The sequence below is a fragment of the Oxyura jamaicensis genome, chromosome 1, assembly GCF_011077185.1.
Source record: "Oxyura jamaicensis isolate SHBP4307 breed ruddy duck chromosome 1, BPBGC_Ojam_1.0, whole genome shotgun sequence".
Taxonomy (NCBI): Eukaryota; Metazoa; Chordata; class Aves; order Anseriformes; family Anatidae; genus Oxyura; species Oxyura jamaicensis.
The window spans coordinates 76,767,077-76,788,069 of record NC_048893.1 but is presented as its reverse complement, the minus strand read 5'-3'; the positions used below and the strand labels follow the sequence as shown (position 1 = coordinate 76,788,069).

At 41.0% G+C, this 20,993-nt stretch overlaps 1 protein-coding gene across 1 annotated transcript; it reads left to right on the top strand.

Moving 5' to 3' along the window:
- The first annotated feature begins 265 nt into the window (after window positions 1–265).
- On the top strand, window positions 266–20,188 carry CD9 (CD9 molecule). Its single transcript, XM_035312135.1, has 8 exons — window positions 266–431; window positions 9,908–10,010; window positions 13,338–13,435; window positions 14,635–14,709; window positions 16,152–16,244; window positions 16,823–16,912; window positions 18,737–18,820; window positions 19,517–20,188. The coding sequence occupies exons 1-8, from the start codon at window positions 366–368 to the stop codon at window positions 19,580–19,582; spliced, it is 675 nt and encodes a 224-aa protein (XP_035168026.1). The 5' UTR covers window positions 266–365; the 3' UTR covers window positions 19,583–20,188.
- Window positions 20,189–20,993: the final 805 nt, after the last annotated feature.

Below are 20,993 nucleotides of genomic sequence, written 5' to 3'. Positions count from 1 at the left end.
GAGCACCGTCCTGCACGCCCCCACCCCTTTTTTCGCTCGCAGCATGCCAGCAGGGACTACCCAGGGACTACGGGGGCAGCCGGGGAGGTCCCGCAGCTGCGTGACAGCCCCCTGGTGCCACCTCCAGCCCTCCGAGCATCCCCGACGGGCGCCCCGAGGCGGGGGGACGAGGCAGGTGCGGAGGGAGGGCACCGGGAGAAGTCATTGGGCGGGGGGAGGAGAAAGGGCCGGGCTACCGGGGCCAGGCTGCCGAGGGAGGAGAGCCCCGGGGAGAGGCGGATTTAAGGAGTGGCGCTGCGGGAAGGTGGCCTTGCTGCTCCCAGACCGGCCTCCTCACGCACGCTGTCCCGTCGCCCGCCAGCAGGATGCCCGTCAAAGGAGGCACCAAATGCATCAAGTACTTGCTCTTTGGCTTCAACTTCATTTTCTGGGTAAGGGAGCCGCAGGGGGACGGGGCGGAGGGGCTGTCCGGGACCCCTTGCCCTCTCCCTCGGGATCTGGGGGGCTGAGGGACCTGCTGCAGCCTTAACGCGCCGTGCAGTCGACAAGGGAGCTTGGGGTAGGGTTCGTAGTCAGGTCGTTGCGTTTTTTATATATGATTTATACTATTTTGTTTGTTTAGTTGTTCTAGAACCACTGTGTATCCTGCCTGTTAATTCTGTGTGTTGGGGGGTGCTAGATGTAAAGGCAGCTTTTGTTTGTTTGTTGTTTGTTTGTTTTCTTACCATGCTTGTGTGGAAACTCTCACTGCCAGTTGTACTTCTGGAGACTGTTTTGGTGTGCGGGCTGTTACAGGGTGGGGAACTAATTCCTTGCAAACTAGCGCTTGGAGTTGTTGTTTTGTGCATGAACTTGTCTTGTGGGAACCCTCAGCTAAATCTGCGCCGTCTGCATCAAGTTTCTCAAAAAGGCAACGCCTCTTTAAGAAAATCCTGAGACTGTTTAATCTGTAGGAGCACGCCACCGCGAGTGGAATTCATGTCTTCAGTGCAGTTTCTAGTGCAACTGTTTCTTTTCTGCCAGGTGCGATCAGGAAGTGTGGCATAACTCAGAAGTTATGACTGCTTCTCAAGAAGTTGAAGCATGGATGTCTGAATTTAATGTTGTTTGCCTTTAATGTTCTTTCTCCTTGTAAGAGAGAAGTCAGTGGAGACTAATGTGAGACTAATGCTGCTGCTTCTCCAAGTGGCTGCTTGCATCAGTAGGCAGTAAATGTAAACAGCTGGTGTCTGCTGTGGATATGGATGCTTGTAAACCAGTTGTAGTAGTCTTTGGCTCTGAGGGCTCACTGTAGGTATTTGTACCCCACTAAAACAGCCTGTGGAGGGGTGTTCAAATACAATATTAATTTATATTAATATAAATAATATAAATTTATATATTAATTTATATAAATTAATATTAATTAAACCAGCATCCTTAAATGCCATAGTTGGTCTGGGTATGGAAGTGTGTTAGGAGTTAAGTTCTGCAAGTTTTTACTTTGCTTGGTGTGTTTGGGGAAGACCTCAGGAATGTTCTGTGTAATAACCTGTATGTGACTCCAAATCCCTCACAAGCTTGAACTGACCTCTTGATGAAAAGCTTATAAAATAACAGCAAGAAAAAATGCTGGTTAAAAATTTGCCAGGGTCCCACTTCAGTTACTTCAGAACTATAAATGCACTGTGCTTAGTTAAAGACATCTTGCCAGCCACCTCACGATCAGGGAACCGGATACAGCAAACTTGATGCTTTTGGTTTTTATTTTATTTTTTTTCTGGAGGCTGTAGATTGGCATATGTGATGCCTCTGGAATAGGCAGAGGAGAACATTCTATTAAAACAAAGTCATTGTACAGCTGGAGATAATGTGACACTGCAGAAGAAAGAGAATGGCTATTGTAAGGGGAAGGAAGAAGCAAAGTAGCTTTGAAGCCTTCAAAAGCCTGAACCTATGTAGGAGGAGGAGTGAGTGCTCGTTAGTGTTAGTTTACTTCTTTATCTCCCAGAATAAGGGTTCTTGGGGGATCTAAGCAGTCCTGGACTAAGATTCTGGCAGGTATAAAGCTCCTGCCTGAGCAGAGGCAGGGATGAGATGAGGGCAGGTGCAAAGAGGAGGTCTCTTGCAGTGGAGAGAACCAGCAGAGTTCCCTTGCAGGAACCACGTGGTAGTCAATATGTCCTTACCTAAACTGGAGAAGTATGTGAGGCAACACTTTGGTGCTAGGCTAGCATTCAGGACAATAAAGATGAGCACATGCTGGCATAGCTGGAGGACTTGAAGAGGCCATGTGACAAAGCAGTATGTGACATTCACTGCAGGCAGATATCAACTAATGTGTACAGGAGCAGGAAGCAGCCCAGGATTATAATTGGTGGGCTCAGAGGCAAGCATTGTCACAGGGATGAAATCCTGGAAGAAAAGGGTTTACAGTAGCTTCATGAAAAGCTACTGTGTGTGGCTCTGGTCTTCTGTACTTTGAAAGGAACACAGTGGAAGCTTGGTAATGCTTGGGACCAAAGAGGAGGGTTTCTGCTGTCAGAAAGCATTAAGTGAATTAAGGTTCTTCAACCTGAAAAGAGTGGAGGGAGGTGGGATAAATGATACATGCTAGAGATGTGTTGGTTCACAACTGGCTGAGCACTGGGTAGGACATAGCTGTATTGAAAGAGACAGTGAACAAGAGCTAAGGGGTTCAGAGTCTGAAAAGAGGAAGCTTCAGGGGAAGAGATGTACCTGTCTGCACAGTAGGTGCTACTTTGTATATAGCAGGTGTTGTGTACTAGTGGTTCAAGCCTTCAGTTCATTTTTCATCTCCAAAGGTACTGTCTGCATTTTTGCATAGCCTGTGAATGTTTGACATGTAAATTGGGAGGTTAGTCCTGGGAAATACCACTGCATGCTCTGCCTTGTTTCGATACCCTCCCCAAAGAGGCTATCCACAGGATGCTGAGCTAGGTTATAAGCATAATAAGATTGATACCTTTCCTTTTTACTTTTCTTGCTTTTGTTATGGCTGGTGTGCTTGAATGCTGTTATTCTGTCATAACGTTATCTGTGCTGGCTGTGGCATCTTTGGTCCTGTGTGTAATCAAAGCCACACTAGTTCAGGTCTTCTGAAAGTTTGGGGTTTGAGTTGGGATGGGGAAGGGAGTTGTGCGGTCTCATATAAAGACCTAATGTAAAGATTTTCTGCCATGACAACTTGAGTTGGGCAAGAAAACAATGGAAATGATGTGCCTTAAACTGAATGGTGCAGTTTTCTCACTGAAGCTGGTTTTGAATAACCTTGGTGTGAGCATGTGCTTGATTACCTTGAGTTGTGTAATGAGTTAGCACTTCCAGCTGAGCTCACTGGGTTTACTCAGGCTTGGTGACAAAGTCTCCTCCTAACAAAACTGGAGGCTGTTCCAAGCAGCTTTGTGTTGTGTGAGCTCCAGATATGGCTGTGTATACCAACCATGTGCCTCTGTCTCCTTCTGCTAACTTGCTTCTGATTATTAAAATTCAGGACTTGCATCATTAAACTTAATGCCAGTTTTCTCTAGTGAATTTTCTGGAATACAAAGAAGTCTGCTGTTAATGTTTACAACTTAATGTATTATAACCAAGGAAGTGCTGTAGTGTATGGTCAGAGTTCATGTTGAGTCTTTGCAAGGAATTACCTTCTTACGCCTTTACGTTATCAGGCAACTGTCCTGTCCAGGCTCTACAATCTGAGCCCTTCAGAGTGTGTTTTGTCTTTTATAAACAAGCGTATCTGTCTACGGGAGTTCCTGCTAAAGCACGATTAGTTAGATCAGGCCTGGAGGTCTTTTCTTTTAACTTGAAGATGTGTGACTTTGTTCTGGTATATAATCTCAGCTATTTATATTGCACCTGGAACAGCCAGTTTGATGCTCTGATTTCCTCAGAGGATATTCTCCAAGTGGAGAAGGCAACTTGCTGACTGGACAGAAATATACACATACACATGTTTGTGTGCATATATAGACACATACAAAAGCAACAGAAATTTGTTTTGCGTTCTGTAATCAACTGATTAGTTGCTGACTGCAGTGCATGAACCAAATGCTGCTTTGGTTCAGCTTAAAGGATTTTAATTCAGGCAAAATTCCTGTGAAGTCAGGAATGGAGCTAAAGGATGTTGCATTCAGAAGCCAGCTACTTGTATTTGTAGTTCTAGCAGTCCCAGCTCCTATTTGCAATTTAAATTGTGAGTACAGTAGACTTCCTTCTGAACAGGAACTTGTATGAAATGGGCCTTGGTCTTGGCTGTGGCTCAGGAATCCTGTAATGCTGTTCCTGCTGTACTGGATTGCCATTTTATTGCAATAAATGTTGTGACATTAACTTAGCCCACAGCATCCTTGAGACCAGCTTAAGCAGAAAGAAAATACTTCCTTTCCAACCTATCCCCTCCCCCATCAAAGTTTTGAAATAGCTGCAGATTCTTAGATAACTGTTAGCACTCATTGCATGTCTGTTGGGAAAGTTTGGGTGATTTTCAGAAATTTGAAAGTGTTTTCTTGTGGATAACACCAACGTTGTAATTATGGGTTTAGAGTAATGTACCTAATCTGTTTTTACCATTTGTGCATCTCCATTTAGACAGCACCAGCAGGTAACAGGACAGAAACAAACACTTCATTACTCCTTGTAATGCCTTCTAATGCTCTCAATTTCTCTGCATATGTGTTCTGCAAAAGTTCTGCTCCTGGTCCTGTTCATATGCTCTCTTCCACGGTGAGGAAAGTTGTCTTCTATGCAGAGGAAGATCTGAATCAATTTTTAGCTGTCTTTCTCTCATGTAAAGAGATGGCTTTTTCAGTGTACTCCTGGCATACTCTGGGTAAAGCCTACATAACAAATAGTCATGTAGAGGCCTGACATACCTTTTTACTTCAAGAAAACCTTTAGTCTTCTGTGATATGTAGTGCTGAGCTGACAACACTGAGAACAGCCTTGATTTTTTGACTGTTATATTTCCACATGCAGGTTTACCTTCCGCTAGAGGTAGCGCCATGAACTTGATGCAAATTGTCTATAGGCTTGGCCATTGTGCTAACATAGAAACTAGAGTTTTCTATAAAAAATTCTTTTTTTTTTTATGGGCTTCGATCCATACCTCAAGATTTCCTGCAGAATTACATTTCTTCCCTGTCCCTGCATCTATGCTGCGGATATAGAGGAAGAGGTGATATAACTGGGGGGGGGGGGGGGTACTTCCTATTGGTTCTCAAGTCTAGGCTTTAATAGCCAGCTGTCAGGACTTGCTAACTGCTTGGATCTTGAGCCCCTTGAGAGCAGGTTCTGTGTGTGGAAAGGTGATCTGCTGTGAGGTTTTCTGCAGCATGTGGGTGACTGAGGGGATCACGCTTTTTCAAGGTGACAAGTTTAGAAGGGACTGAACAAAACGGCCCTTGAAAAAGAATGGTTAAATCTAAAACAAGCTTTCCAGCTTCCCAAAGTAGGGTCATTGTGCGCTGACACTACTATATCATGGGATACGTTAATAAAATTAGAAATTTCTAGCCTGAACAGCTCATGTGGTAACTTTTAATGTGTTTTTACACCAATATCATAAAACCTAGTGACTCCCTGTGAACGCTTTCTGCTAGGAGACTATCTGTGAAAGCTCAGATGGTTTTGCAAAGAAGTTCTGACAGAAATTGCTTGATAGTTCCCCCAGTGACTTGGCACCGCAAATTGATGCGGAAGCTAACCAAAGTATGGTGGAAAGAAGGCAGAAAATCCTGTATAGCTTCTACCTCCAGAATAGATTGGCTGTTTCTCATTTTAATTATAGAATGACTGTCTTCTGCTGTGGTACAGATCCTTTGTCAGCTATCTTTTGGAAGACTTATTGTTGAAGATAAATACCATGACATACTCTTAAATAAGCAAGCCCTTAGCAGTGGGAAGGGCTGACTTGGAAGGTGCTTGTAAGTAAGTGTAAGACTGCATGGGTGGGAGAAATCCTGCACACAGAAGATCTGCTAGAAGAAGTGCAGGGCTATATTTGAAAAAATTGAAAAGGCGACTTTTTTCCTGTTGCAGCAGCCAAAGGGATGCATTCAGGAGCAGAGCATTTGAAGCAATGGAGATGTGTTTGCATGTGATGCCAAAAATGACAAGACCACCTCTCCATAGGACTAGAGGAGTAATAACCAGGGATTTTTATCCTTCTTTAGCATGTCCTTTGTGGCTGTAAAACATACATCAGTCAAGGAGAAAGCTGGGAGCTCTAAGATGCTTAGTAGTGGTTATGGAAAAACAAGGGGAGCATAGCTAGCTTGAGCAGGGATGTCTGTATTATACTTGTGCCAGGAAATGCTATTACAGGAGTATTGCTGCCAGAAATTTTGTTCCAATACATTAAGTGAATAGTATCCCTTCAACTACAAATTTTGGTCAGACTGGTAAAAGCTGTCTCCTGAGTTCCCTTGACAATACTTGTTACTACAAAATCTTTCCAATGTATTTCATAAGCACAGAAAAAGTTGTTTTTAGTTTTGTAGGTCTTATGCATATACAGAGTGGCTAACTTCAGGAAGAGACAGTTTTATTCTTTGTTAAATTTGTTTCAGTACAGGGTATTTCTACTTCGAAATATCCGGTATTACTCAACTCCTATCACAATGCAGAACGCTCATCTGTTAAATTGGGAAAACACTTGGAATGAAAAAACCTCTGGAGCAGATCTGCTGCTGCCACCAGTGGCTCTGCTTCCAAGCAACCTGGGCAGGGAGCTTGAACCCCTTTATCAGGGAGGAAAAACACAGCTACTAAAAGTATCATGCCACTGCTATTGGAAGCTGCTGAAGTAGTGTCAAGGAACAGAAATGCTGCTCATGTGCCTGCTAGTGAGCTGGAGCAACCTGAGCTGCTGCTTCTGCCCGCAAGGAGTACAATGGGGCTGATCTTGTCTCTTCCTCTGAGACCCAGTTAGTTCCCAGAAATCTCATTACTTGGATGTTTTGTTGAAAATGTGAAGTCTTGAATTACTTTATTACCTTCAGCTTTGAAATTTCCATTTTTAGGTCAGTGGTCATTGCAGGTAGGAAGAACACAAACATTAAACACAAGTCTGCTTTCCTCAAGATACAAGCAAAATGTCACTTTTCTGTTCTGTAAGAGGGAGCTGAATTTTTAGGGTACTGTGAAGAGAAGGATTGCTTTAAAAAAAAAAATAGGAGTGCTATTGAGTAGCTTGCTAACATCAAGCATTCTTATTATTAAGTTATCCAATCATAAGTCCCTTGCTTCTCTGTGATCATACTGTTTTGTTTTGTTTTTCCCACAGGATGGCCACATTCCAAAGGAGAAAACACCACGATGAACTTTATGGTGGTTGGGTGGGTGTGTGCATGTTAAGGTTGTACTTTGAAAGGAGCCATATCAAGTATGCCAGGTCTTCCTAATGTTAACCAATTAGTTTGTTTATCTGAAAGATCATTAACACAACTTTCTGCTTTGCTTGGACTTGTAAGATTATCTACACAGCATACTGTTTCTTAATTTTATCACAGTTTGCATAGTCTGGTCTCTAAAGATCTGCTGGGGTGCAAACTCTGGCTTTAGTTGTACAAAACTTTGCTGTGCTCTACACCATTTGCAGCACAGCTCTTCAGCTCCCTGACTGAACACAGGCTTGTCAAACAGTAGAAATATCTAGCTGCATGCAACCAAGCATGCTTAGGCTCTTGGGTCTGAAATTCAGGAGTTCTTAAAGCGAGAAGAAGCTGCAGGTTTCTTCTGATGCTCCAGATGCCTATAAAAGCTGAAGGCTTTTACATGACCACAGAAAGTAGGGCTTTAGCAAAGTATTAAATACTAGGTGGTTTGAAGGTAAGTTAGAAGTACATGAGATGTGTTTTCCATCACCAAGCCCTCCTGGTGTTTGAAGTAAAGTAGTGAAGTGAGATGAGATTGTAAAGGCCTTTTTTCCAGGTGATGCTGTAGCAGCAAGCTTTAGCTGGAGCAGCAACTCCTCTCCCTGCTGGTCCCCTTCTTGTACCTCTCCCTTCCCCTGAGGCAGTGCTACGGCATGATAAATTGAGATAGTACACTGTTACAACATACTGGGTATTACATCAAGGTTCTTCAGCATAACTTAAATTATTTTGTCAGCATATTTCTAACAAGGGAGGCTCTGGATTTGTGCAGGCTTTGTTCTTGCTGTGTGCTTTGTGAGTAAGCCCTGTGCCTATGCATACATGACACTAACAGTGTCCTTTGCATAGGTCTGGAAGCCTCCATTTATGTTTGGCTATTTATGCATTATGTATCACTTCATCTCTTTCCCAGCTTCAACCCTGCAGCTCCTCTTTGGGGCTGGCTTGGCACGCAGGTACCTGCTGTACAAGTAGCACTGGTTTTTCCTGCAGGGTTGGCTTCCTCTGTGAGTTGACCCTCTCACTTTTCCTTGCTAATACCTAAACCCTTGAAGACTTCAGTTAGGGTACTTCCTGCTGAGAAGCTACAAGGGGGCATCTTCCCTTAAACCCTTGCTTAACTTGATCCTTTGTCTTGTATTGATCTTCCAAGATTTTTGGAGAGCAAGTTTAGGAGGTTAAAAAAGATATCTATAGGCAGCAAAGGTGTGCCAGCCTTCAGTAAATATAAGTATTCCTGCAGTATGCAGAAAGGACTCTTGCTCTCCCTTTGGGGAGACCACAGGGCCAGGGGTTAGGTGTGGTGTCTAAGTGTTCACATAATTCTTATCTGGGAATTCTTTAAATATTCTTGCAGAAAACTAACATTTTAAAGTAAACACTTCCCAGTTTCTTGGAGATAAATAATGTTGTTGACTTCTGGAAGGGACTCCTTAAAGATAAGGCTCTTCATGCATGATTAGCCCAATGGAAGTTCTGGACTTGCTAAGCTTCAAGTTTCTGCTTTTTGTAAAATTATATTGTTGCTATATGCATGATAATTGTCTTGAACTTTTCTTCTGTTAGTTAAATGGTCTTCAAATGAAAGAAGCAAGAGGTGAAAAACTGTCTAATTTTCTAGTTTGTCCTGTTCTGTTTTTTTTTTTTTTTGCACACAAGAAAACCTTAGGTTGCTTTCTTAGAGCATGTAAGATCAGGCTTCATGGTCTTTTCAAAGCAAACTGCCAGCATTTGCCAGAGGAGTGCAATTCCCTATTTCTTGCAACATTTCTATGATGCCTTCAGCCAGGTGTTTCATCCAGAAGCTACTTTATAAATAAGCTTGCCACAAACACAAGCACTTATGTCAAAAGGAACCTGGAGGCACACAACCAAAGACAATATATTAAAAGCTAAATATTATCTAAAACTTAATTGTATTGTTCTGGATCACCACACAGCAATGTTGCTATTTTAGCAGCCTTTATTTTCTGCTTCTCATCAGTGTTGTTATTTAACATATTAGTTTGCCCCTACTTTGCAAGCGAGAATGTTCTTTCCAAACTCAGTTCTGCAGTATACTGAACTCTCATCAGGCTGTTTAATGTGCTAAAACTTTTAGCTGGTCTTATAAATCACAAGGTGTTTTTTCTTGCATTATACCTGTCCTTTGTAGTGAGGATATAAGATCAATAAGCCACACAGTGTTTTTAGTCATACAGTCACCCACAACAAAACCATTGGTGGAGAAAGCAGTGGAAAATCTGACACTTGGCAGTTCTGTAAACCTAGAGGACTTTCAGTTACAAACAAGCATGGCATTGTTCTCCGGTGTTATAGTTTAATATGTCAGCAGATCTGTCAACAAGATGCCTCATGTCAGGAATTGACTTTATTCTTGTTTTGGTATACCTATCTTTATGCTAGTTTTCTGTCACTAGCTTGTTAAATAACAGAGCTGCATCCTGTGATTACTTCTGATGCTGCTGTTAGTGCAGGGGTGAATATATTAATTGGTATTATTTAACAGGGTTTATTTGTTCTTACAGCTTGCAGGAACAGCAGTTCTTGCAATTGGATTATGGCTTCGGTTTGATTCACAGACCAAAAGCATCTTTGAACTGGAATCCAACAACACAACGTTTTATACAGGTAAGGTATGAGATGAGAACTCAGTGGGATAGGTTACTCTTTTGTTCCTGCTACTTATAAGCCTTTCTTCAAGTCTGCAGACAAAATAGTCCTTAACAGCCTCAGTCAGGCTGAGAACAGCTCCCTTTGGCTGCTGCTCTGAGCTCTAGTGCTAAGAGCAGTAGCAGTGTCTCTTGGGCTGGCTGCCTCTGTAAGTGTTGTTAGTGGGCACCAGGGATTCCTGGTAAACACGGGGAATGTATCTTCCTGATGCTTTGTGCAGATGTGAGTCAGCAAAATTTCACTCTAAAATAAAATTAGTGACATGAATAACTATTTTTTTTCCTATGAATTGACTAACTTAAACTACCCAAAACCACAGCTGTATCCCTTCATTTCTCAAAAGGAACATACTGTTGTCAAACTCTTCACAGAATCACAGAATTTTCTAGGTTGGAAGAGACCTCAAGATCATCAAGTCCAACCTCTGACCTAACACTAACAGTCCCCACTAAACCATATCCCTAAGCCCTACATCTAAACGTCTTTTAAAGACCTCCAGGGATGGTGACTCCACCACTTCCCTGGGCAGCCCGTTCCAGTGTCTAACAACCCTTTCGGTAAAGAAGTTCTTCCTAACATCCAACCTAAAACTCCCCTGGCGCAACTTAAGCCCATTCCCCCTCGTCCTGTCACCAGGCACGTGGGAGAACAGACCAACCCCCACCTCGCTACAGCCTCCCTTGAGGTACCTGTAGAGAGCGATAAGGTCACCCCTGAGCCTCCTTTTCTCCAGGCTGAACAAGCCCAGCTCCCTCAGCCGCTCCTCGTAAGACTTGTTCTCCAGGCCCCTCACCAACTTTGTAGCCCTTCTCTGGACTCGCTCGAGCACCTCAATGTCCTTCTTGTAGCGAGGGGCCCAAAACTGAACACAGTACTCAAGGTGTGGCCTTACATTATAATGTATGCTAATTTATATTCAAAAGGATGTCCAATATTTTAGTCTATATGAGCAACTATTACAGTCAACCTAGATCACTGTAGCTTTACATAGGCCAGGTAGAAGTTACTCCTCAATATTTTCAGGTCTTAAAAGATCTTAGTCAAGGCTTTTCACAAGCTTGGATAGCTTGATTGCCAACTAGGTGATAGAGATGCATGGTTTTGGTTTGTTACTCTAATGTCTTAAAATCTGACTTGCTTAGGAACTCTTAACTGAAAGATTTTGATCTCTACTCCCACTGTTGGGCTTGGACAGAGGAACACATTCCTCTGGTTATCATCAGTGGAGGGCTCAAACTTTTGAAACAATAGCTGAGCTTGAAGACTTCCAACACTTGGGAACAGAGAAAAATAAAATCTTTACCTTTCTCACACACCTGCCACCTTATACTTGGGTGCTCATTATACATATATTTCATGTCACTGTAGCACGTGGACTTGCTGTCCTGTGTTGTGTCATTAAGTAGCCATCCCCAGCATGGTTAGGTCGGTCTTTCTGTTGCCAAGTAAGCTTTCTTGTGGTGAGTTACTTGAGCTGTTCCAGCATCCAAACAAATGTCTAAGGAGTCAGTAGAAAGAGTATAAGTCATCCTGATAGGTGCAACTTATACTGTCCTTTTTTGGATACCAGAGTAGCCAGTGCCTACTAAGCATACTGTTTGGAATCAGAGTAAATGCTTTTTTAGGGGCCGTAGTTGGGAATATCAGGATACTTTTACATCATCATGAAGTCCCTGCAGTCCCCAAGCATGCAGATCGCTCATTTATAAGAAAGGTTGTATTTAGCTGTTGATATGCTGACATGGTAGTAAGCTGGGTTGTTCTTGCAGCTGCCAAGGAGGTTTCCAGATGCTTTTAGTGGGACCTTGGGAAGGGAACAAATATAAACTTAGCAGTTGAACTGAATATTTAACAAGTCTAACTTTGAGTAGTCTAAAACAACTCTTTCACCTCAAAAAATGTATGAAAGTTTTATGATGTGATATTTAAGCCACTGACTGCATGCAGCAAAATAGTGAAACAAAACTACTTAAACTCTAAGTTAAACTGAGTTCTTAAAAAATGTAATAAGAATTATTGGTTTGTTTTATGGGACTCATTATTAGCTGCTGTTTTCAATGTCATGTTAAAAGACTCCATCAATTACCTCTAAAGTGATCTATACTACTGAAAATAAACTTTTAAATAAGAGGTTCTGGTAGACTTTTTTCTTCCCATGATGGAAAAAGTTTCAACTGGGGTAAAGAAATTAATGCCGGAATTTCCTGCTGATAAGAAATGTCAGGAATATTCAGCTATATATGCTTAGTTAAGTAGATATTTATTTTGGCAGTTAACATTTGTTAGTGTGTATCTAGAAAATAGAACTTGGAAATGCTTAAGTATAACTTCCTTTAAGTAACATTGATTGGGTCTCTAGTAATACAGTATTATGTGTACTAATTTATATTCAAAAGGAATGCTCTGTGCTGATACTTTTCATATTGTGTTTCACCACTCCAATGATACTTACCTGCCATCCTTTGTGACTTGTTTCCTGGCTACCTCTTGCTGCATTTAATGGCTGAGCATCTATAATTCATTCCTAAGCTGGTAGTTCCCAAGATTAGGGGAAGATGTTTTGGCATAAGGGAGTCCTTTAGCCTAGAAACATTTGCCCTCTGTGCTCCAACACATTTCTTGCATGACTTCTGGGCAAAACGGTCTTCAAACTTAACCACTTGGTTTAAAGAAGTATATGCTTTCATAAAGGCAGAAGATGCTGAATTACTTGTAGTTAGAGGCTGTTGGATTGGGTAGTTGTAGGCTTTTACCACTGTGGCTGCCAAAATAATTCAGTGTTTTCTGATGGAAAAGCAGGGTAGGAAAGCATTTAAAGTCTTATGGCAGATCATTGTGATGCCTTGTGATACCTGTCCTCCTGGAGCTGGTAGATATCAAGAATTCTCAGATACTGATTAAAATCACTAGTTTCAACTAACTGCAGCATACTCTTAATCTGAAAATAAGTGTGTAATTCTGGTTTTGAGCCAGTTTTTAAATGTGTATTTATGGTTTGGCTCAAATAATATTATCTTGCCCATTTTCTAAAACTTATGAAACTGTAACTGTGGTGCACGTCAACTGTCATAAGCTGAAGCTTTTATTTATCAATAGTTTCCCCACAGGTTTTGAGATGCTTGCTTTGAAAATTAAGCACAGCTGTCTTTTGCTTGGAACACCTCAGTAAAGAAACTTAGCATCTAGTTTTTGCCAAGGTTTATTTGTGGAGCAACTGATCTTACACCTTGCTGCTGAGGACTCAGCTAGCTTGTATACCCATTTCTTTGTCTTTTCTCCTCCCAGGAGTTTACATCTTAATTGGAGCTGGTGCACTGATGATGCTGGTTGGCTTCTTGGGATGCTGTGGTGCATTGCAGGAATCACAGTGTATGCTTGGCCTGGTAAGTGCAAGTGTTTAAACAAAAGTGTTAAAATTTAAGTGTGAAAAGAAAAGAGCAGCCAACTTCACGGTTGGCTGTGCAGTTAAAGGGAACAGATACTAATTGGTTGGGTTCCATAATGGTTTAACTTATGGTCACCTACATAATGCTAAAATACGAAATAAAGACACAGTTCCCATTTCTGGTACGAAATCCAAATATGTATGTTACATTTGAGAGCAGAATGACTTTAGTGTCTAAATCTCAATAACTCAAAGTATGAAGACTGGGAAGATGTGTGAATGCAGAATAAAGATCTTGGTAAGACTAGTGCTATTTATTAAACAGTTTGTCTTGAATTCTGAATGCTGTCTTTAAATCTCTGAGAGAAGAACTGGGGTATTTGACCCTTGAAACAACAAGCCTCTACTGTTTGTAATCACTGCATGGGCTTTTCAAATTGACAAGTGCTCTTCAAGTCAGTTATTGAAAAGCAACCCTATTGTTTTTGGTCTGGAGGGGCCAGTGGCTTATTAGGTTCAGGCACATCTGTACCTCTGGTGGAGCTACTCATCCAAATAACCAGAAGACTTTGTTAATAAAGGACTACTATAGCTGGTGAAAGAACAATTCCCTTTATGTGTCATGCAAGAAGCTTTATATTTCTTGCAAAATTATGCCTCTAGCCCTTTGTTTTAGTTCTGAATCTCTCTTTAAAGAGCCTTTAAATGGTTGGGGTGTTTTGGACCTGGTAGTCAATTAAACACAGAGATGATGCTTTTATTTCTGTTTTTATAGGAGACAACAAAAGTGACCATTAGTTCTCAGGGAGCTGGCATGCTAGGTATTAAGTCATGAATACTAAAGCAATAAGGGTGACAAACTGCAGAAAAGAACTTGTGTTAACTGTTGATGTGTCTGGGTGACCTGTGCAACTTCAAAGTCTGAGCTAAGAGATGATTGGATTTAATTAACACTAATCAAAAAGCAGGATTTCTGCTTGGGAAACATTGCCAGGCTTTCTGACGCTGCCAGGAGGAAGTACTGACTAATTGCAATATTCCCTGTTTTTACCAGTGTTTCAAACCTTCAACTGAAAACTGGTTGAGTGACAGTTCCCACAAGGCTTAACACTAGGGACCAGACAAGTTTGCAAGTGTGTGTGTCTGCTGTTTTGTGGTGTGATGGCCTTGACTAATGACATGGTCTTTCTTTTCTAGTTCTTTGTCTTTCTGTTTGTGATTTTCGCCCTTGAAATTGCTGCTGCCATCTGGGGATTTGCAAATAAAGAAAAGGTAGGTTGCTCTTAAATAACAACAACAAAAAATCAACAAAACCTCTTGTCTGAGACCTCAAAGTGGACGTTCATCATTTGAAAGACTACATTTAATAGTTTGACTCTTTCAGTTACATGGTTTTTAAATACAAATGTTTTTTTTTTCCTGAAGCTGCAGGTCTTAAACTGCAGTGTAATTTTCTTTGAAACATATTCTAGCCTTTGACTTGTCTTTAAAGTTGATGGGCCTGTGTGCCTGTAGAAGTCTACTAAAAAGTGTACCAGTACTAGTCAAAACTCCCACAAATTACTTGGATAATGGAGAGGAGAGACTCATTCCAGCCCAATAATATGGGAAACTAAGTAAATGATCAGACTTAAAAAGGAGACTGGTGGAGAAGCCAGAACCCAAGGTGCTGTTGCTTTTTAAAGGTGTCTTCCAGGCAGTGCCTGCCTGAGCTGTGAAGTGAAGTAGGCCATCGGTGAGGCTTTACTGTTTATAGAGAAAAGCTGGCTAATGCAGTTAAAAACTGAATGTCTGCATCTAAGCAGTGACTGATTTGTGTTACTGCCTCACAAGTCTATGTGCTTCACAGATTTGAGTCCATAATATCTCATTATCTTTTGTGCATGTTGACATGCTCTGAATACTGCATTGCTGTGTTGGTTTGAGTTTACCTGACTACACAGCGGTAAGCAGAGTGGGTGGTTCTTGTTACAGACCCTGTGGATGAGGCCATTTTTACACTTCAGTAAGGCGGAGAGTACAACAGATTATTGCTGGTCTAGCAGTTCCTCAGGAGTAGGAGTGGTTTTATCCCTCATCACCAGAGTTGTGTAAGCAAAACTGGCTGATGTGGATGGAGGAGGTGCTGTTCGCCACTAGAGAGGAAATTTTTGTAGATATAGAAGCACTGGCCTGCTATGCCCAGGAAGCTCTGGTAATGTAGATGTGGCTCTAGGCTTCTTTTTGTTGGTAACAGTCTTAAACATCAGAAGCAACTGAAACTTCGTCTCCAGATATTCTCTGTGGAATAAACTGAATTTTTATTTTGAAATGAGCTAGAAGCCTAAGTGCTAAATATGGGGTACTTGTTGATCAGGTTCAGGGTTGTTTTGTTGCTTGTATTGTGCAACAGAGGAATATAGTGACTTCTGGGTTACAGAAATAAGTAGGCAATAAATACTTCTGTGTAACCAGTGGGTGAAGATGGCTTTGTCACTCTTAGGAGCTCATAGCTTGGAAGAGAAAGCAGAACTTAACTGTTCAGGTCTGGCTTTTAAGGTGACCTTAGGCTCACTTGTTCCAGGTACAGAATGGACTGTTTCCACTCTTTCTATATGTCAAAAGGATGTGTATTGTAGGTTGTAGGAGTTCTAATGACTGCTTTATCTGAAACTAGTTTTCTATAACTATTAATCAAGGTAAAACAGTAACAGTATACAACTCTTATCTTGTAGGTTATTGAAGAGTTAAAGGACTTCTACACAGAAACCTATGAAAAGAGATCTCAACCAGCTGCCAGGGAAACCTTGAAAGCATTTCATTTTGCTGTAAGTACATAGTTAAACAAGGAATTAATGCAGTTTGACACTGTTCTCTATCACATCCAGTGTCCTGCACAAAACTAGTACCTTACTGACTAGAAGAAACCAAAGAAGCATTAGTAACAAATTGTGGACAACATATTTTTATATACTACTAGTGAATTCAGTATACCTTTTTGTCCCTTTGACCCTTTGAAATACATAGTACTAGTTCTGGTTTTCCTAAATGAACTTACAAGCAAGCTGGGAAACTCTGGATCTGTTGCCTTGATCTAAAGGCACCATAGTGTGCATAGCTGCATATGTTTAAGAATTCCAACTTTGCATCTATAAGTACAAGTTGTCACCAACACTGGTATGTGTATGCATATATTTAATGAGATTTAGCTCTTACTTTCAGAATCTTGTCCTTTAATGCAATAAAGCCTCTTAAAAATAGGTTTGTAGCAGTCAAGTTGGCAGGACTTCTAAGCAAACTTGCATAAGGTCTGTAATAAAGTCTAATGTAATCTACTTCCTTTTACCAAGTACAGAGCAGAAATAAGGATTATTTAACCTGGTTCTCATCCTGTTTTCTATTATAGCTGAACTGTTGTGGTGTTACAGGAAGTCTTGAGCAGATGTTCATGGATATCTGTCCAAAGAAGTCCTTGGCTGAGTCACTTACTATAACGGTAATGCATGACTTAATTCTTTAGTAGCTCTGCTAGATGAGTAGAATGAAGAATGTCTGAATAAAACCTTTCAGTCCATAGTGAATTCTTATGTCACACTTGATAGGCAGCTATCAAGATGGATCTACATGATCCATCCAGCTGTGGAAAATCAACATAATCTTATAGCAGACAAGATCAGCAGGCAATCAGAAGTATGAATCTGCACATAGAATGAGCAGTCCTTATCAATAAATTCAGGGGCATGATGGACAAAGTAAGGCCAAAACTTCCCATAAAATGCTGGAGAACTCTTTTCTCTGGGCTGTTCCTATCTTGGTACTACGCTGGAGCTGTTCTCTCCTCTTTCTCTTGGAGACAAGGACAACATGGAGAGGGAACAAGTCTGAAATTTTAGTAAGAAGGTTCCATTTTGGAAATGGGAGGTGGGTAATGTATTGGTAGCCTGTTTGTGTGGATATGTTATTCTGAAACAGAATCTCTGAATGAGATCATATGATTGAAATACTGCTGCAAATGTGCCTGTATACCACATACACTGGAGGAGTTTTTAATAGTTGTTACTACCCTCTTTCTGTGGTTCTTAAAAATAGTTTGGTGTTCTTGACTTATGTTCCAAGACAGCCTGTATCAGTTCTTACACAGAAACAGAGGTTGTTAAGATGCAGGGATGTCAGTTAGTGTCTTTTTTTTTCACATTACTTCTGCTGTCTTCCTCCCTGCAGATGTCTATTTTTGCCTACAAATATCTGACCAAGTGAAACATGTCAGTCTGTTTAGAATGCATCTTTGGTCTTAGCCATACAGCCTGTCTGGTTTGAGCTAGACTATATAGGTATAACTGAGACAGTACGCAGGTTTTGCTGTTATTGTAAGTGTGTTTCAGCTCTATCTATTGACTTCATCTTGTAATGTGTTTTGGGCCTACTCCCACCTGTAGAAGAAACAATAGACTCTAAGATTGAAGGGATGTAATAGTGTGGCTGATCTGCACGACTTCTTTAGTAGTACTGTATTGATACTCTGGTTTAAGTGATTCATTCTTACTAGAATATCCCCTCAATACTCAAATCAGTCTGTCTTCTGAGACTGGATATGGAACAACCAAATAAGTGGTTTGCAGCAGTTCACTGGTCTGTTAATGGAATAAATAAGATGGGAGAGGATGAGACTGACCAGCTACTAAACCCATAGTTCTATACGTATGTATAAGTTCCTTGTTCTTTTTCTTGGCTACCACGCATCTTTGCTGGCAAAAGGACTATTTAATCCTCTGTAGTTGTAATGGTTGTTCATTGTCCTGGGAATTTTAAACTGGCAACACTATGAATCTGCACACACCCTAGGTCTTATGCATGCAACTTAATAAATCCTCATTCCTGTGTACCATGTTTTCATGGGATGTCTGTAGTTACAATAGTTGGAAGTATCAAGACCATCCTCAAATTTCTTTTGAGAAGAGCTGAGCAATTTAGCAGCTTAAATGCTGACAGCCATTAGTAAAAAGCCAGCTCTGGTACAATCATTATTGGTCCTGAACTACCTGATAAACTGTAGCTGTTGACAAGGGACATTTAAGGGGTTTTGATTCTAAAAGATGATGTTACTGCTTCTCTAGTAACTTTGCTTTGGAAGCATCTGTGGCTCTCCACAAGATGTGGAAAATACAGGCCAGTTCAAAGCTACTTTTGGAAGATGAATCTTCATCTGTAATGCAGGTAGACTTGGTCAGAGGTGTAGCATCAGTCTGCAGACTTGAGCTTAAACAAGCAAACAAATTCATCTTTCATACATATAAAACTAATGAACTCTGTTTCTTTTCAGTCATGTCCTAAAGCCATCGATGATGTCTTTCAGTCAAAACTGAATGTGATTGGAGCAGTTGGTCTTGGTATTGCTGTAATAATGGTGAGTTCCAAGATTAAAGGGTAGCTACATGGCCAAAGGTACTTAATACACAAGTCTATTGAACAATGCCTGACAATGCAGTCTGAGCCCATTCTACTAATGACAAGTACTGGCAAGATGAGGGTGTGTGTCTCACAGCTTTGAGGCAGCTCAGCAGGTGGGGCATGTCTGGGACTTCCCTACTTCTGCTTTGGATTCTGATCTGCCTCCTTGTAGCTTTAGCAGTGGCAAAGTTGTATTAAGTGAGGGTCATGTATGGAAGGTGAAGATAAATTGGTCATGTTACCAGACAAATTTTAATCCTGGCTATCTCTCAGGGATTTTTTTCTTTTGTTTCCTTTCTAATTGGAGACTCTGCTAGAGGTGTGAAATAACTGTGCCATAAGAAAACTTGCACTTGTTTGACTTCTCTGGAGGAAATGCGATATAGATGCAAGAAAGTATGTTGAAAATTTTCTAAAGAGATTACAACAGTACTTAGCTTTATTCTATTTTGAAGCCCTTAGAAAGAAGGGGATTGGTGAGAATGGACTGAAACTTTGGGATGTAAGGAAAAGGAGGGCCAGGGACATGAACTGCAGAATAAAATTTTAACTTCCTCTTTTAAGCAGGGAAGACAGGCTGTGTGGCTATGCTTGTCTACATTTTGATTAAAACGTTCCCCCACGATTCCTAATGAATTTGTTTTCTTTACAGATTTTCGGCATGATATTCAGTATGGTTCTTTGCTGTGCTATCCGCAGAAACAGAGAAATGGTCTAAGAGCTAGAAATCCAAGACCCCTGCACTATAAAATCTTTGTCATTAACTCTAGCGTTCTCAAAGCATTTCTAAAAAGTTATATATTTGTTACCTTTTTAATGCTTTATTTGGTACTGATGTAGGTTTGCTTTTTATGCTATAGGTTAAAATGATAAAGGTATATCTGACTCAAGACAAATATTGTACATAAAATATCTGACTTTCTTGAAACTTATGTAATTTGGATGTAATTTATGTTGGAGACAATTTGATACTTAATAAAGAGTAAGATGTATGTTTGTGGGGGAAAGTTGTTGATGCCCCATTCCTGCAAGTGTACAAGACCAGGCTGGATGGGGCTGTGAGTAACCTGAGTGGAAAGTGTCCCTGTTTATGGCGGGGGGTGCTGGGACTAAATGATTTCTGAAATCCCTTCCAACCCAAACCATTCTGTGATTCTATGTCTATTAATCATACCGTTTGACGAGTAGCATGAATTTGAGCTTGCATAACGTGTGTGTTCAATCACTGGGTTTTTAACATAACACAGGAAGTAACTCTGATATCAATGCCTTATTTGAAGAAGATTCCAAAGAATGCAAAGATAACTGTTCATAGTCTACTTTATCAGTGTGTACAGTTGCTCATTTCTCTGTGTATATATATATACACCTAATGTTACTGATGTTACTTTTTCTTACTCTCATCTTCACACAGGATGGTAAAGGATGAATGTCATACTGGTGATATGCAGGCAGTGGTACCCTGATGCAAACAGGCTGGGCTTTCCCCTGGAGTCAGGTGGGCTTCCTTATATCAGCCTGCATGATGACATGACTCTGGCATCTGATGTGGCCTCAGTCTTTTGACAAGGCAGATTCCCGTAATGTGTACTCATAGGATTTTTCTTAGTAGCTGGCTTTGTGCTTTGTCTCTCCAAAGCCTGCAAAGTACAGCCTCAAGGGCTTATGGAATGTGTGCCAAATCTCAAACTTCCAAATGGAGAGAGGGGGGAGCAAAAATTGTATTAGAGGTCAGTGTACTGCTCTGCAGTCACTGCTCACAGCAGCTAGAACTGTGGCTATCCTGTTTCAGTCTAAAAGTAAAGGTGGGAGGGAGCAGAGATGTTATTTTAGAAACCCTAGCTAAAGAATTGCCCTTTTTGTCCTGTAATTCCAGTCCTAAATGGTCTTTAAAAGTATTTTCTTTAAAACATCTCCTGATGGGGGCTGCCTACAAACCTCAGCACAACTTGCTGGTAAGGTCTATACCTGTATTCTATGTTCCTGTCATGTAAAACTATGTTCCTGGGGATTTATCTTTGTCCTTTGTGTACTATAAACTTCTTGGTAGTTCCAACCTTTCTCTGGTAAGGAAGCTCTCATTTACCATGAGAGATGTCAGGACTGGAGGGTTGCCGTCTGGCTGTAGC